Raw genomic sequence first — 17,110 nt, 5'->3', positions numbered from 1 at the left:
GCAGCCCAAGAGCCCAGACCCCAAATGTCAAGCAGGTCAGCTCCGAGGCGGTGCTGTCAGAGACCAGAGCCCTTGGCTGGGAGGATCCGGGGTTTGCTTCTGGTTACGCTGCTTCCTGGGGGGCTACCTGGAAAAATCCTATAACCCCTCTGCCAGCTGCTGAGGACCGAGAGCGTGACTCTCTGTTAAGTCCCTGAGATCTAACAGCGTTGTTGCTGTTGTGTCCTTGAGGGAACAGATGAAAGAAAGGAGGCACCACGAATTACCGAGGGTGAGGCTCTGGGAACGTTTTAGCAACTCCAAAATCAGTTAAGTGCTTAGAACGTGAAAACAGCCAGAGGGGGCCCGGGAAGGAAGGAGATCACCACAGGAGAGAAATCACAAAAGGCTTCCTAATCCCTATTGCTCTTTCGCTACCTCACAGGCACCTCTGTTAAAAGAAAGAATAACTCCTCTTATCCATGAATGACATCTCTGGAGCCGGGTAGGCCAGCTGGTTGGGTGTGCGATTTTCCACTGTGTACTGCAAGACCTGGCGCCACACCACTAAAAGGATTTTTTTTTATTTATTTTTTTTTTTCCGAGCAAAGAATAAAACAGTGCAGTGTCTCCCTTCCTGGTTCTCTGCTGCTTTTTTCACGCTAATACCTGTCCAGCTGCATTACTATAATCACAAGGCTCAATCCCTTAATAACTCGGCACAGGTGTGGCTATCGGGATGGCTGCATTACCTCACCTCTGCACATCTCCTCCGGGTTCTCCTGCTTAAACCCTCTGCTTTGCAGATAGCGTTCCTGCTCCTCACTGCTGTTTGTGTTGCCCATCACTCAGGCAACAATGGTCCTGCTTAATTAAGTTAGCATTACTGTCTTGCAGCTCCAAATTTGCAGCAAAAAGCAGATCTGTGTCCAGGCAGAAGTGTAGCTGAGGGCTGATCTTATTCTTCCCACCAAATTGTATGTAAAGTGTCCTGGCAGTGGGTGCATATTGCAGTTCCAATTATTTTTATCTGATTTAGACTATCTAAACATTACAACTCGCCTCGGCAATGAGATAGAAGAAAGTGAAGCACAGAAACTTTTGGCTTCTACAAACCTTGCAGAAGTCAGGGGCTGCTTCTGTGCAGTTTGTGAAAGGCGATGGAGCAGAGCAGGAGCTGTCGGGAGGCTCGACTCCACTACCCAGGTGCAAATGGGAAGCGTCAGGCACCTGCAGTTTAAAGAGACTGAAACACCACTGTTAAGGGGACTTTCCAATCTCTGAAGAGATTCACCTTACACCAGTAAGTAAGCAGAAATTAATGGAGTTTCTTCTGTTTTGAACTACAGGATTTCTGCCAAGCGCAGTATCAGTACTTAAACACTGCCAGGTCTGTGCTTGTCCCGGGATAGAGGTCCTAGGTGGAACATTTCCATCTGGCTTTGGATCAGCCCAATATAAAGATTATGGATGCTCAGAGCTCTTAAGTCAGCAGCTTTCGTTGGCTTTCAACTCTTTTAAAAAGCAAATAAATAGATTTGTAGATTTTCAGGGTAAAAGACACTCGTGGGCAACTCAGCATGTCATGGGGGATTCACTTGTTACTTCACGAAGAAGCAGTAGGGTGGAGTTGGAGTGAGCACCTCCACTCTCAGGTGCAACAGCAAAATGCTAAAACGTAGCCCTGAGCAAGGAGCCTTCAGTTCTGAATCACGCCTGGGTGCTGGGAACGAAAGCGGAAAGAGCAGGTTCTGTGTGCGCTGCAGTGATCCTAGTGGGATGTGACAAAAGACAAGAAAACAGGGGAGAGAAAAATGATGATTCTGGAATTTGGCTACGAGTGTCAGGGGTGACGAAAAGTGCCGGCAACGCCTCCTGCCCAGGCTATAAAGGGCCCCAAGCCCGGGGGAAGCTCACTCCCGCTGTCTGCGCTGCCGAGCCGGGTGTCCCTCTCCAGCACCACAGCTCCACTGCCCCTCGCCATGAGCACCACCACTGTCAGGCAGTACTCCTCCTCCTCCTCCCTCAAGGGCCTGGGGGGCCTGGGGGGAGGCTCCAGCAGGCTTTCCTGCGTGCGCGGAGGAGGCTACAGAGCCCCCAGCGTCCACGGAGGCTCCAGCAGCTACTCCGTCTCCTCCCGCATCGTCTCGGGGCTGGGCAGCGGCTATGGGGGCAGCTACTGCAGCAGCGTCGGAGGGGGCCTGGGCGCTGCCTTCGGGGGTAGCTACGGGGCCGGCTTCGGGGCCGGCTTCGGGGCCGGCTTTGGAAGCGGCTTCGGAGGCGGCTTTGGCGGTGGCGATGGCATCCTCCCGGCCGGCGAGAAGGAGACGATGCAGAACCTCAACGACCGCCTGGCCGCCTACCTGGACAAGGTGCGTGCCCTGGAGGACGCCAACACCGACCTGGAGGTCAAGATCCGGGAGTGGTACAAGAAGCAGGGACCTGGTCCGGACCGTGACTACAGCCCCTACTACAGGACCATCGAGGAGCTCAGGAGCAAGGTAGGATGCTGTAATTAACACGGTGGGACGTCTCATAATCAGAGAGGAAGCAGAAACACTCACCGCTACCTCTAATTAGTTAGGTAACCGCGTGCCTCAGATACACACACAGAGTGCCAGGCTGGGAACTCAGAGATTTCTCAATGTCAGTTCTTGATTGCATCCTTCTAGGTGGAAACAAAGACCATTTTCACTGGAAGAAGCAGATGTAAAAGGACATAGTGCAAAGATGAAGAATTAGAGACAAATCTGCACTGACAATGTGCATTTCCCGAGACTTTAAAATGCATACTTGGGAAAGTTGTAGGTGTCTGCAGACTATGAAACACCACGTGGTATTTGTAAACATCCAGTCAATGACTATGCAGACCACTGTCCCTTACTTCATCTCCTCGGTAATGATGTGATTTAGGCACTAAGGAAAAAAAGATGGAACTCGCCAGCAGTGAGTTTTTTGCCTCCTTTCAGCAGTCACTGCCACAGGGCCAGGCGTGCTGCAAAGCCACCAACCCTGGCAGGATTTCCCCCAGTTCTGGTTTGATTCTCAACATCCCATTTCAGGGGCAATGCTTAAGAGTTGACTTTGTTCCTCTCTGTTACTGCTTCCGTACAAATCTGTCTCCTTGGCACCACACCTGATGTCCTCCCAGGCTCTGCCCCGAGTCTTTTCCCAGCATGGGTTATTTGCTCCTTTATTTGTAATATAAAAACCAGAAGCTGCAGGCACCTGCTCACCGCACTTTGCTCCATTTCTGCAGTCAACAAATTAAACCCATCCCAGAACAAATGGCACAAGGGCTGCCAAACACAAGCGCCTGCTGGTCCACCTGTGCACGGTGCCGTGGATGGGAGAGCGGCAATTCCTTCCCGACCCTTGCATAATCACCATGTGCCCCGGAGCATGGGAACAAATGCTATTGTCTGATCTCACCCATCTCGTGTGACTTCATGCTGCCTTTTGAAATACTTAGTGATGGAATTTTGGAAGCGGAGGTCACGGAGTTTTAGGAAAGGGAGGACATCAGACACTGTCAATCTCAGCTGTGCCTCACTTCTTGTCGTGACTCAGTGTAGTTTTCAGTTAAGGAAATCCCAAACTTCCCTCAAATTGTTCCTGTCCCTAATGCCTCACCTGTGCACTGATCAGCCAGGAGGCATTTCTGACAATCCTTTTGTGCTTTCTCTTTATCCTTCACCCTCCAGGTGCTGGTGGCCACAGTCGACAACGCCAACATCCTCCTGCAGATTGACAACGCCAGGCTGACAGCTGACGACTTCAGGACCAAGTAAGCCACATTTCCTGGAGACAGGGCACAGAGTCTGCAGAGATGTTCGATGAAATGAGGGGAAAAATAAACCATCCCAAACCCAAAAAGGCAACTTGGAAGCAAAGCCTTAAAAATGAAGGTGTAATTTCCAAAGCAGCTCGTTACCTAAATCTTGTAGGCGCGTAGGGATTGTCTTGCTTCCATCCAGACCTTCACTATTGTATTCCCACTGCTTGTTGCTCTCTGTGTGAGCTCTCCTGCACAGACAGCTTGCCCTGAGCCTCTCCTATGCTTTTAATTTTTGTGCATTATAGCTCAGCAGTGCCCAGACCCAGTGACAAAACCCCATCATATCAGGGGGAAGGCAGTATTAAGGACTCAGGGGGACACCGTGCTATCTATCAGGTGTTCCCCTCACTCACAAGCACTCACCATCAGAAGGTGGTGCGTGCACCACAGGGGTCATGCAGCTTTGACACAATGCTAGGCAGTGTGGAGGACGTGGGCAGCATTTGAGGGGCTCTGTCCCAGCAGGGCAAGAATCTCCTGTGTCCTTCCTCATTGTTCCTGTGCCCGCAGGTTTGAGACGGAGCAGGCTCTGCGCCTGAGCGTGGAGGCCGACATCAACGGCCTGCGCAGAGTCCTGGACGAGCTGACCCTGGCCAGAGCTGACCTGGAGATGCAGATTGAATCGCTGAAGGAGGAGCTGGCCTACCTCAAGAAGAACCACGAGGAGGTGAGCATGGAGCTGGGCTCAGAAAAGTCTCCAGCCAGGGCCCAGAAATAGGAGCTGTGGTCCAGTCATATATCCTATGCTGGATTTCCTTTGCTGGGGGGGAAGATGAGACCTGCTGGTAGGGAAGCAGAGATGATGTGTTATGGATGACAGTGCATCCCCTCTGGAGCCAGGGTAAAACCCATTCACCACTTGATATTTCAGTAATGTCCACCGTAGCTGTTAGAGATTTATTGACATCCCAGCAGCTCCAGGCACGGCAGATCGATCTCACGAGCAATGAAGCCAACTGCAGGCTCTAATTTATTCTCAGAAGGAAGCCAGACTTAACTCAAATGGAGATTTCTTTAGATACAATTTAGATTATTTTATCTGTGATAGCAAAGCATAGGCCCCAGTTTGGTCCCCGTTGCTACCTGCCCCAGAAATATGTGCAGGAGGATGCTGTCTTTCCTCAAAAGCTGTCTTGAGAAGAACATCTCTATGCATGGATTGGTGGATCCATGAAGACACATGTCTCTTTTCCTGCAGGAAATGAACGCCCTGCGTGGGCAGGTGGGTGGAGAGATCAGCGTGGAGATGGACGCTGCTCCTGGAATCGACCTCACCAAGATCCTGGCCGACATGAGGGAGCAGTACGAGAGCCTGGCCGAGAAGAACCGCAGGGACGCCGAGCAGTGGTTCTTCAGCAAGGTGAGCTCGCTCGCCTGCCCGTGGCACCGCGGGGCGCGTGGGGCACGAGGCTGAACCCCCTCACCCGGGCTGTAACGGCACGGCTTGGCCTTCTTGCAGACGGAGGAGCTGAACCGCGAGGTGGCCATCAACACGGAGCAGCTCCAGAGCGGCAAGACGGAGATCACGGAGCTGCGACGCACCATCCAGAGCCTGGAGATAGACCTGCAGTCCCAGCTCAGCACGGTACGAGGGGCAGGGGGTCCCCTGGCTGGTCCCCTCCCTTCCCCATCATCCTTGTCCCCCTCTGACTCCATCCTTCTCCTCCACTCGCAGAAAGCGGCGCTGGAGGGCACCTTGGCCGACACAGAGAACCGCTACGGCACCCAGCTGGCCCAGCTGCAGGGGCTGATCACCAGCGTGGAGGAGCAGCTGGGCGAGCTGCGCTGCGACATGGAGCGCCAGAACCACGAGTACAGGGTCCTGCTGGACGTCAAGTGCCGCCTGGAGCAGGAGATCGCCACGTACCGCCGCCTCCTGGAGGGCGAGGACGCCCAGTGCGTACAGGGCTTTGCTTGGGATGGGAGGGGACGGGTGGTAGCGAAGAAAATAAAAAATGAGCAGCCTATCTTCCTTGGAGGATCCTGTGAGCCCATTTCCTGACCCGTGGCATGCCACCAGGTCTCCGTTTTCACTCCTGCTCATGCAGAACAGCACGGGGGTTATTACGGCCCTGCAGCATCCCTGGGGAAGGAGCAGGTACCACCGCTGCTCATTGCAGCCGGGCAGGGTGCTGCCTTAATGTCTGAATCCCCCCGCACACATAACTCTGTATCATTTTCTTCCTCTAAATCTTGACATGAAGTAGTTTTCTGAAGGCATTTTAATTATATTCTGACACGAGAAGAAAAATTAGGCTTTAAAATAGTGATTTTGTCCTAGAGACCGCTCACTCTTTTCCCCTTTCTGACCATATTCCATTTTTCCCCTCCTGCAGCATGTCTTCTCACTACACCTCGCAGCCTGTGAAAGAAGGTAAGAACGCCTCAGTTCTGAAGCACTGATCACACCGAGCTGTCACATCCTTATCACCATCTTAGTACAGACTCATACTTACTACATAATAAAATAACTATTCTATTAGCTTTTCCAAATGTGAATTGACAGAAATGATTCTTATGATATACCAAAACCATGTTTTAGAAGACTATTGGTGTAGACTGAAGCTATACTACAGCATTTAGGAGCAGGAACACTGATTTTTTAATTGCATTTCTGAGGCAGCTGCTGGTAATAACAAATCCACCCACGAAATTCTATTACAAGACGCTTTAAATAACTAACGGTTCCTTCTTTCTCCACTGTAGCACCCGTAACTACCCGCCAAATCCGCACGATCTTCGAGGAAGTGCAGGACGGGAAGGTGATTTCCTCCCGCGAGCAGATCACCCAGGCTGCCCACTAAGCCAGCTGCTTGGTTTCCTGCAAACCTCCCGCAGCAAAGTGCAAGAAGACGCCAGCTTGTGTGCTCTGGCTACGCAGCCCTGGAAAATCAGCTTCTCTTTTTATCATACCGCTGCGTCCCTCACCCTTTCTCTAAGCGCCGTGCTTGGAAATCAAATAAAGCTTTTGGCATTCGTGCAAACCAGAGTCTTGTGGCATCTTGTGGCATCGCTCCGTAGGGCCAGGCTGCCCCACTAGCTGCAGGACAAAGCTCCTCTGGAAGCAGCAACGTTCTCCATCGCTGGTTTGCAGATGGTGGGTCAGACACCCACGCTTCTGAACACCCAAGACCTTGCTGCTTCGCTGAGGGCAGCTGCTGTGGGTGGAGGTGGAGAGAGGAACTGGGAGAGGAGCTGGTTACAGGGTCACGGGAGGTGAGACTTGAGAGGGGTTTCGGCTCAGCCGAGGCACTGTGAATTTCTGTGCTGCCATGTCCAGTGACAGCAGAGCTGAAGCTTTTAGATCAGCGAGCCCAAGCAAGGAAGGGAACAAAAAGCAGGACGCGCAGCCAGGACCCTGCAAGCGGCTCCCGTCCTGGCCCTGCCCCAGTCGTCGTTCAGTCCAGACACAAGCTTCGTGGTGAAGTGAGGCCGTAGATGGGTTAGGGATATGTGGGGTGGTGCCCCTCTAGAAATACAGCTTTGTTTAGTCCTTGCTCCCAAGGCACTGCTAAGGGGTGCTGAGAAGAAGGGCTTGTAAGTGGTGGGTATGGGCTCTGCAAGCAGAGACAGAAGCTCTTCGGGGAGGTATTTCTCCTGGCTGTCAGTGGTGTTCCTGACGCAGCAGATCTCGGTGCCATCAGCTGGCCCAGCTGTTCCTGGAAAGCCAGTTCAGACACATTCTTGGCTGGGTTCTGCCATATTACTTCATAAATCCACCTTTTAGATCAATGGGGTGATTCAGAAAGGTGCCACTCAATGTGTGTGAGAACAGAGCTGGCCACATAGCTTTAAGTCCCCTTTCCAGAAAAACTGCCTGCATTGTATTCAGATATAAGACAGAATTCTTTTTTTTTTTTTTTTTTTTCCTAAAACATTGGAAGGATGCCCACAGTGCACCCGTGCTGCGAGAAAGCGCAGGGGTGCCTGGTCTAGCCCTGAGCTGGCTCCTGCCTGGTTTCGGGTGCAGCCCCGTGCAGCCCTGCCTGTTTTCGGGTGGGCTGCACCCAACCCATCCATCGCAGGGCACTCTGCTCCGTGTGCCCCCTGCAGCCTGCGCCCCCCCCAGGGTTACAGCACGGCGCTGGTACCCGAGCGAGCCAGCTGAAAGCACGCCCAGCATCTCCCGAGCTGCCGTACACGTGGCTTTGGCTTAGAAGCTCACGGCTGACGACCGGTGATCTCATTTCCACTGGGATTCCACCAAAGGACACACAGACATGTCGGGGAAGGAGTGCTGTGGTTAGGAAGACAACTACCACCGCTCTGCCGCTACCGACACTCGTGGCGGACAGCCCACGAGTAAATCACAGGGCACAAATCCTGCCCCGAGGCGATGCTGCTGCAGCTCTGCCGTCCCTGCGACTGCTGCACCCGCAAGGGCTCCGCGCGGGATGCGGGCAGGCGTGGAGCAAAGATGGATGAGAAGGGAGGGGACAGACTCCCCAGGTCACCTCGTAGGGACCCCCAGTTCTCCCCACGGGTGGTGCAGGGACCACCAGGACCTCTCGCAGCTCGTCTGAGCCCCCTGCCCTGCGACTCCCGGCGTGGAGATGCTGAAGGAGCCTCTCTGGAATCTGTCCTTGCTTTGTATTTTAATCCTGGAAAAGCCCAGGCACATCCGTGAAGCTGTATAAACAATAAATAACAGCTCGCTAACAAAATCCCCTATTTTAATTACGCCTGCTACTGCAAATTGCAAGATAGGTGTGGAAAGCAGATGTGGATTCTCTCCTGCCTAAAGCGCTAACAATTAGTCCTCACCTTAAGAAACCCATCGAGGAGGGAGCTGCAGGTGGTGGCTTATGCAGACAGGCAGCGGCAGCTTGAGGCAGGTTTCAGAAAGAGGAATTTTATTCCAGAAAGACGGATTGACTTCTTAGGATACAGGGACTTAATCTGACATAAAAGACCACTTTATGAAGAGATACAAAGGTGTGGATTTTCAACTCCTTTTAGGGAACTTCTGTGTGATAATCTGATACTAGGGCAAACTTCATAAGCCCACTAAAACAGAGACGTGTTTTTGTCCAAGTACTTCCATCTACCAGGTCTGTGTTCTGAACACACGTTCGGAGCTAGATTTTTATCTCCATTTTCCTCCTGAAGACAGAATGGCATGTTTAAACACAAACACGCTACCAAGAAATGACTGTTATGCCATAGAAATGGCATTTTGATTTTGAAATGTATAAGAAATAGGCTCATAGTGTGCATGGGAGTCTGATTATTAACAGTTGGCCTTTTATTTAAAAGAGAAGGTGAAACAAACAATATGTAGTCATTAGTGGTTGTGTTCAATGGGAGGTCATGCTAAATAACAACTTAGAATTTTTAATTTGTTGTTTTAAGTCTTAATTAACACCTCGTAATTTTAATTGCTGCTGGGCGGTATTATCAAGGTATCCTAGACACTTTGAGCGACATGTATTTTTATGACACTTATAGCGGTTAAATAGAAAACAAAGGATGAAGGAAAAGGCAATTTCACATAAGGTAAGAACATGCTGTCAGCCTTGTAACGCTGCGATGGTTTTGCATCCTATGCAGGGGCTGTGGGGAGCCGGTTACTGCTGCTGGCTGACTGTCCTGAAGGCTTCACCAGCATCCAGGCTGAGGGTTTGGGCTTGTAGGGGGATTTGGTGGTGTCGCTGGTGGTCCCCTTTCAGCGGGGATGATCCGTGAGCTCTGCCTCTTGCTGTTATCCGGGTGAAGTTGTGGATGGAGCTGGAGAAGAAAGTGCCAGGCTCAGAGCTCCCAGCCCCTGCCTCCCCCATGCTGCCTCGTGCTGCATCCGAAGAGGAGAGGAGTGAAATGTGGGTGTCAGCCGGCTCCGTGCCTCGGCTGCTGGCGCTCACGCGACAAGAAGGTGCCTCCACCAAGAGACCGAAGGCGCCCTCCATCTGGAGAGCACACGGTGGAGCTTTTGGGTCTCCTCCTCCTCTGCCAGCAGGCTGCCTTGTGGATCTGCCTCCAAACGGGCACATCTGCCGCTGTGCTTCCCCATAGCTGCCAGCGAGTGGAATCCCAAGGGCACGTCCCAGCCCCGTATCGCTCCCAGCTGTCTTTGCAGATGGGAGGGCGTCGTGCCATTCAAAGCTACTTAGACTGTACCTTCGTTACGTATTTCCAAGTTCTTTCCCCCCGTTCCTGGCAAGTGATCTAACGAATTAGTTGGCTGTTGGGAAGAGGTTGTTGGGGCCTGTCGATGAACACAGTCAAACAGCTCACCGTGCGCACACATGAGAAATATCTTCTCTTCCACACCCTGCATGATTTGCGAGTGACACTCAGGGTTGTGGTTTCTGTCCGTGCCACAGTTCAGCACGGAGAACCGACGGCCGAGCTCGACCACGCGTGGGACGTGGGTCTCCAGAGCCTCCTCGCTCTGCAGGGCAGCCAGGATCCCCCAAATTCCTCTTTACACGGGAGCTGTAAGCTCCAGACTCACACTGAAGTCGTCCTCCCCGCTCAGAACTGATTGGGATGTTCACACCAAAACCAGTGTTAGCGCTAGCTGCTACGCCACGTTAGTGTCAGCTTCCAGCTCTTTGCTCCCCAGTGCTCAGTGACCAGGAGCCCTTTTCCCAACATCCTTCATCTGCTTGATGCAATTCTGCATTTTTTTCCTGGAGAATCCCATGATTTTTAAGCTATTCCAGCTAGTAGCCATGCCCTGCCCTTTCCGAACAGTTTGCATGGCTTTTTCACAAAGAACCAGAGAGAACAACCACTCCTTATTGCCTTTCCTTATTCCTCCGCTCTTGGGTGGTCTCCGAAGGGAAGAATTGAGTGAGCCCTGAAGGACTAACTCCTTTTTCAATGCTGGATAAAAGAGAGGACTTGCATTCCCAGGACTGGCAGCCAAGTTCCTTCCAGCACCGCTGGGCTCACAGATGTGGATGTATTTAGGGCTTCCCTGCATGGTCGTGGTCCTGCAGCTGGGCTGTGCAGACGGTGTGAGCAGGGGACTGCAGTAGCTGGGACAAACAGACACAGCAAGAGACGTTGACTTACTCCACTCAAACAGAGGCTGAATATTTCTGTTTCTGAGCTAACACTACAAAGGAATATTAAAATGTAGCCCTGAGCAAGGAGCCTCCTCCTTTGAATCACACCTGACTATTTACTTGGAAACGGAAGAAGTTTAAAAACGCCCTTCGTGAGATAAGGTGTTTCTAGTGAAATATGACAAAAAGCATGAAAGAACAAAGGAAAAATGACGATTCTGGAAGTTGGCTCAGATTTTAGGAGTGATGAAAATCATCGGGAATGCAACAACAAAAAAAAAAAAGTGCCGGCAACGCCTCCTGCCCGGGCTATAAAGGGCTCCAAGCCCGGGGGAAGCTCACTCCCGCTGTCTGCGCTGCCGAGCCGGGTGTCCCTCTCCAGCGCCACAGCTCCACTGCCCCTCGCCATGAGCACCACCACTGTCAGGCAGTACTCCTCCTCCTCCTCCCTCAAGGGCCTGGGGGGCCTGGGGGGAGGCTCCAGCAGGCTTTCCTGCGTGCGCGGAGGAGGCTACAGAGCCCCCAGCGTCCACGGAGGCTCCAGCAGCTACTCCGTCTCCTCCCGCATCGTCTCGGGGCTGGGCAGCGGCTATGGGGGCAGCTACTGCAGCAGCGTCGGAGGGGGCCTGGGCGCTGCCTTCGGGGGTAGCTACGGGGCCGGCTTCGGGGCCGGCTTTGGAAGCGGCTTCGGAGGCGGCTTTGGCGGTGGCGATGGCATCCTCCCGGCCGGCGAGAAGGAGACGATGCAGAACCTCAACGACCGCCTGGCCGCCTACCTGGACAAGGTGCGTGCCCTGGAGGACGCCAACACCGACCTGGAGGTCAAGATCCGGGAGTGGTACAAGAAGCAGGGACCTGGACCGGACCGTGACTACAGCCCCTACTACAGGACCATCGAGGAGCTCAGGAGCAAGGTAGGATGCTGTGATTATCAAAGTCCTCACTAAAGTCACTTGTTTTAAAGATGAGCCTGTTCCTAAAACCCGAAGGGATGAGAATTAACACATGACAGGTAATAGTCTGAGATGGGAAAAGAGAAATACCTTGCTTGGAAATCGTAGTCATAACCTGTCAGCAGCAGTTTATGGACCACGTCCTCCACGATGCACAAGGATGTGTTTTCAGTTGGCTATTTGAGTGCAGGGAGGAAGGCGAGCAGGAAAGCCGGAGTCTGAGGATATTGGACACTGGCTCAGTTATCAGCAGCTGCACGGCCGTGCTGCAGCGAGCAGGCTGCCACGCCAGGCATCACCCACCTCTCCTCGATGCTGCTGGTGCCCCAAGTGTGTGCTGCCTTTGCCAGGCTCCTGACTGAGCATTCTGCAGGCAGGGACACGTTATCTCCTTGCCCCTGTTCACTCCTGAAGAATGATATGCAAATTGTGATGCTAAGCAATTCTCCTGAAGATCCTACAAAACAGACTGTTTCTAGCCTGATAGGAGGCTGAGGAGAGAAGTTTAAAATGAAGGAACTGCCCCATGGGATGCTTCTTCTTTGGGAGGTGCAAACACAGGCTCAAGTGAAAAGCCATGAGGAGCCAGGACATAGGGGTTGTAGTAGGTGGCTTCAGAGGTGCTGAACTCAGCTGTGCTGAAACGCAGCACAGGAAATCATGGCCAAGCTTGTTCCTTTGTTCCTAGCAGCTCCCCAGCTGATTTTAGGCAAAGGTCCTTGGGCAAAAGGATCTGAATCTGTCCTTCGCCTCCTGCCCTGCCATCGTTTTCCTCCCCACGACCAGCTCTGCCCATATTACTCATTGGGAGCCGATTGCGTGGTCCTTCAGCACTGCCTAAGCCAGGTGACAGCATCCTTAGTCAGCCCAGGCTCCACCAGAGGGGACGGAGATGTGCGGGTGGGCAACTGTCCTGCCTGTGATGGCAAACGCCAGGGAAATGGGGCAGAGGCCACTGGCAAGCTCTGGTCAACCCCTGGGGGAAATCCCTTACCTAGAACTTTTCAGTTCTTTTCCCTTTCTCCTGGCTTCACGTTGGGGTGAAAGGCTCCTTGACACACGATGCTCCTCTTCAAATTCCAGCCCATCGGGCGTGCTCTGACCTGCAGCACGGAAAGCTGGGGAGGCGAGCAGTGAACTGCTGGTCTCAGAAAGCCTCTGCCCAGGGCGAGGCAGACCCTTCCTCCCTCCCTCTGCAGCTGCCAAATTGCGACGTCAATATTCACACCTGGATTACTGCTAAAATACCCCCCGAAGCACCACAACTCAGCGCGAGCTTTTCATTAGCTTGTGGCTACAGAAATTACTGCTCATTAAATGGCCAATCATTTTCTGAATCCCAGAACAAATATTCACACCCGGGGTGCAATTACGAAAGCAATCCGGGCACAAGGCACTCCCTCCTCACCTCCCTTTTCCTTCTCGGCTGGGCCGTTCGGTGCTGCCAGACGTGGACCAGGGCGCTGCCAGGACTCCAAGCGCTGCAGGAGTGTCCGGAGATGCCGCTCTGGCGGGGGAACAGGCTGCGACACGTGCGCGTGCCGGTGCCTTCACAAGACCAAATTCGTGCCAAGGAGGGATTGAGCAGGAGCATCCTGCATCTCTCTGCAGTCCCCGTGGAAGTCCAGCCCAAGGGCAGGTGGTTCAGTGCTGCTCCAGTCCTGAACAGGAACACCAACAGCAGCATGCAAGTTATGGAATGACTTTTTCACTCCTTCTCTTTCTTTTTCTCCCTCCCAGATTCTTGCTGCTACCGTCGAAAATGCCAACATCGTCTTACAGATTGACAACGCCAGGCTGGCGGCTGATGACTTCAGAACCAAGTAAGTGCAATGCCTTCCAGTGCTCCTGGGAGGAGGGAGGGAAAAGCCAGTCCGTTTAAGGCTTCCCTTTGCTTTCTGCAACCGAAGTCGCACTGCCAGCTCACTGCTGACTGCGGGACATTTGGGAAGCGAGCATCTCTTCCTGGACACAGCGTTGTCCTGACATTCCTGCTCTGTAGAGAGCTGCGCATGCACGTGTAATGCAAGGTGCTTGGCAGAAATACACAAGCTAGGGAAGAAAAGAAGAAAAAATCTGTATTGGCTGGGCTCCGTGGATTAACTGTGTGTGCCCGCAGGTTTGAGACGGAGCAGGCTCTGCGCCTGAGCGTGGAGGCCGACATCAACGGCCTGCGCAGAGTCCTGGACGAGCTGACCCTGGCCAGAGCTGACCTGGAGATGCAGATCGAGAACCTGAAGGAGGAGCTGGCCTACCTCAAGAAGAACCACGAGGAGGTGAGCACGGAGCCAGGCACAAACTGGTGCTGACAAAATGGACCTTGCGTGCAATGGAAAGGGGGCCAGGTGCAGCGTGCAGGACTGTCTGCAAATAGGGCTGTCAGGAGACACAAATGCACATGGGGAAGGGCGGTTATCCCTTCAGAAAGAAGGTCTGTGAGGTTCGTCTGCTGGGTGCGAATAAGACGAGTGATGTGAAATTTGTCGTGGTGAGAATATGATGATTCCACTCTGATGTGTCTCTTTTCCTGCAGGAAATGAACGCCCTGCGTGGGCAGGTGGGTGGAGAGATCAGCGTGGAGATGGACGCTGCTCCTGGAATCGACCTCACCAAGATCCTGGCCGACATGAGGGAGCAGTACGAGAGCCTGGCCGAGAAGAACCGCAGGGACGCCGAGCAGTGGTTCTTCAGCAAGGTGAGCTCGCTCGCCTGCCCGTGGCACCGCGGGGCGCGTGGGGCACGAGGCTGAACCCCCTCACCCGGGCTGTAACGGCACGGCTTGGCCTTCTTGCAGACGGAGGAGCTGAACCGCGAGGTGGCCATCAACACGGAGCAGCTCCAGAGCGGCAAGACGGAGATCACGGAGCTGCGACGCACCATCCAGAGCCTGGAGATAGACCTGCAGTCCCAGCTCAGCACGGTACGAGGGGCAGGGGGTCCCCTGGCTGGTCCCCTCCCTTCCCCATCATCCTTGTCCCCCTCTGACTCCATCCTTCTCCTCCACTCGCAGAAAGCGGCGCTGGAGGGCACCTTGGCCGACACAGAGAACCGCTACGGCACCCAGCTGGCCCAGCTGCAGGGGCTGATCACCAGCGTGGAGGAGCAGCTGGGCGAGCTGCGCTGCGACATGGAGCGCCAGAACCACGAGTACAGGGTCCTGCTGGACGTCAAGTGCCGCCTGGAGCAGGAGATCGCCACGTACCGCCGCCTCCTGGAGGGCGAGGACGCCCAGTGCGTACAGGGCTTTGCTTGGGGCAGCGGGGTCAGAGGGGATGGGCAGTAGGCAGAAAATTTGCTGGCCAGGGTCTCATCCTGATTGCAGCTTTCAGGGCTCATGCTGCTATTCATGCCAGCCACAGAAGCCCAATGGTTCTGTCCCTGGCTTCTGTCTGCAGCGGGATGCTGCAGCAGGCACCGGTCCCGGCTAGAAGGGGGCAATGGTCCCTTTGCACTCCAGGAGACATCGAGCACAGCAGATGTTATCGCAGTCCCCATGAGACTTCTCTGTTTTGCTCCTCTGCCTCAGTACAGAGCCCACAAAACAATAAAGTTTGTCCCTAACATCTCTTTCTTTTCTCCTTCTCTTGCAGCATCTCTTCCCAGTACTCCTCTGCGATGTCCTCGCACTCCGGTAGGGACGGTAAGAGCGCACCTTGCCCCACACGCCATGCACACAGCTTTGAGGCTTGCTCTTAGAGCAGCTGCCAACCTGGGTGAGGATCCGTCCTCAGGCGTGCCTCGCTGGCTGAGGCAGTGTCAGCAGCCAGGACAGCGTGCGAGCATCTTACAACGAGTAACCACAGGAAAAAGCTGTAAGGAAGGGAAATGCCTCGCATTCCTTTATCGCAGGAATGATTCGGCCTAAATGAGCCCTGTGACAGAGCAGCCAGCGCTGCAGCTGGAGGCAGACCTGAAGAACCAAACCGCACTAGGAATTTAGGGAGTGGGCCCTTTGCCTTCCCGAGCCTGCTCATCAGCCTGGCTCTTCCCTATTCCAGCCTTACAGAGCTGTTCCAAGCCGTGTTAGCTGGTACCCCGTGGAATTTCCCACATCTTCCTTGTGCAGCAAGCACCTGAGCCCGTGTTAGGAAATCTCTCTCCTTCCTGCCCACCAAATAACTGTCTCCCTCTTCCCTTGCACAGCCATGACGTCCTCCCGCCAGGTCCGCACGATCGTGGAGGAGGTGCAGGACGGGAAGGTGGTCTCCTCCCGGGAGCAGGTCGCCCTCACCACCCGCTAACGGCGCTGGGGACCTTCGGCCCCAGGCTCAGGCTTGTGGCCGCTGAACCAAGCCCTGGCTGAGGCTCTGTTCGGTGGGGCTGTGCCGCAGGCAGCTTCATCCGGCTGCTTCTGTGCCCTGATTTACCCTAATTTTTGCGCAGGTGCTAACGTGCTCTCTATACACATTTAATAAAGCTTTTTTTTTTTCATTCATGCAACTGCAGACTTGTCTGTCACTGATAGGTGATCTCGCAAAGCCCCGGGGTTGTGTGTTCACGCCAGGGAAAGTCCTGAGAAACCACATGAAGGAGCCGGCGTGGGGAGGGGAGCGGAGGAGCACGGGTTCCACTTGGCGCAAAAATAATCTGGGGCAGCTTTTAACACTGAGTACAGGCCCATGGGACTGACCGAGACGTAAACTGATCATTTTGATGTGAAACGAAGGCAATGATGCTTTCGGACAAAGGGCCAAACGGGCGCTGATTAAAGCCAACAAAACGAAGCTCTGTTCTCGAAGTCTTGGTACTGTAAAGAATCCCTTTCACCTACAGGCTGAACTTAAATGAGCACAACATCAGACAGGTTGGCAAACCTTACACAAACATTCCTTCTGTCTCATTTGCCTGTCTTAAAATCACACTATTAGGCGCATTGCATGAAAACTTCATACAGGCCTTTTAACGTTGCCGAGGGCTGTGTTTAACAAGCTCTGAAGTAACCACCGCTTAATCTGCAGAGCGATGAGTAGCAGTAACTTTTTATCACTGTGACATCTAGTAGATCACCGCTAAAATCCTTCTTGAAACATGAGCTAGTTATCATTATGTCAACAACGTCTGCAGGCAAGCTGCCACGCAGGACGAGGTGATGCAACCCGTGCACAGGCAGCCCAGTACCAGGCTGTGCCTTTGCTTTGCCCACTCACTTCCCACGGAGTGCAGCAGGAACCAAAGGGTGCTGCGCTTGTCGCACGTCCCCCACGTGTATCTTGTGGGCTAGATAGGAGAGAACACCATTTCAGAGCCAGAAGCCTGATGGATCACTTAGATCCAAAGATATGCAATATAAGGATATTAGGAAGAAATTCTTTACTTGGAGCGCGGTGAAC

The 17,110-nt window shown here is 53.4% G+C and overlaps 1 protein-coding gene across 6 annotated transcripts; it reads left to right on the top strand.

The window, feature by feature from the left end:
* The first annotated feature begins 1,961 nt into the window (after positions 1 to 1,961).
* LOC118260896 (keratin, type I cytoskeletal 14) lies at positions 1,962 to 16,220 on the top strand. 6 transcript variants are annotated; one of them, XM_050715463.1, is made up of 9 exons: positions 1,962 to 2,271; positions 11,449 to 11,741; positions 13,521 to 13,603; positions 13,900 to 14,056; positions 14,314 to 14,475; positions 14,575 to 14,700; positions 14,791 to 15,011; positions 15,371 to 15,420; positions 15,924 to 16,220. In XM_050715463.1, the coding sequence occupies exons 1-9, from the start codon at positions 1,962 to 1,964 to the stop codon at positions 16,019 to 16,021; spliced, it is 1,500 nt and encodes a 499-aa protein (XP_050571420.1). In that variant the 3' UTR covers positions 16,022 to 16,220. The 6 variants fall into 6 exon arrangements, with proteins under 6 accessions (XP_050571420.1, XP_050571417.1, XP_050571418.1 ...); XM_050715460.1 differs by lacking the exon at positions 11,449 to 11,741 and having other exon boundaries at positions 1,962 to 2,480; XM_050715461.1 differs by lacking the exons at positions 11,449 to 11,741; positions 13,521 to 13,603; positions 13,900 to 14,056; ... (1 more) ...; positions 14,575 to 14,700; positions 14,791 to 15,011 and adding exons at positions 3,684 to 3,766; positions 4,328 to 4,484; positions 5,016 to 5,177; positions 5,277 to 5,402; positions 5,493 to 5,713 and having other exon boundaries at positions 1,962 to 2,480.
* The last annotated feature ends 890 nt before the right edge of the window (positions 16,221 to 17,110 follow it).

This window comes from Cygnus atratus, chromosome 25 (genome assembly GCF_013377495.2).
Source record: "Cygnus atratus isolate AKBS03 ecotype Queensland, Australia chromosome 25, CAtr_DNAZoo_HiC_assembly, whole genome shotgun sequence".
NCBI lineage: Eukaryota > Metazoa > Chordata > Aves > Anseriformes > Anatidae > Cygnus > Cygnus atratus.
The sequence above is the reverse complement of the archived record's forward strand: the minus strand, read 5'-3'. Positions and strand labels throughout refer to the sequence as shown.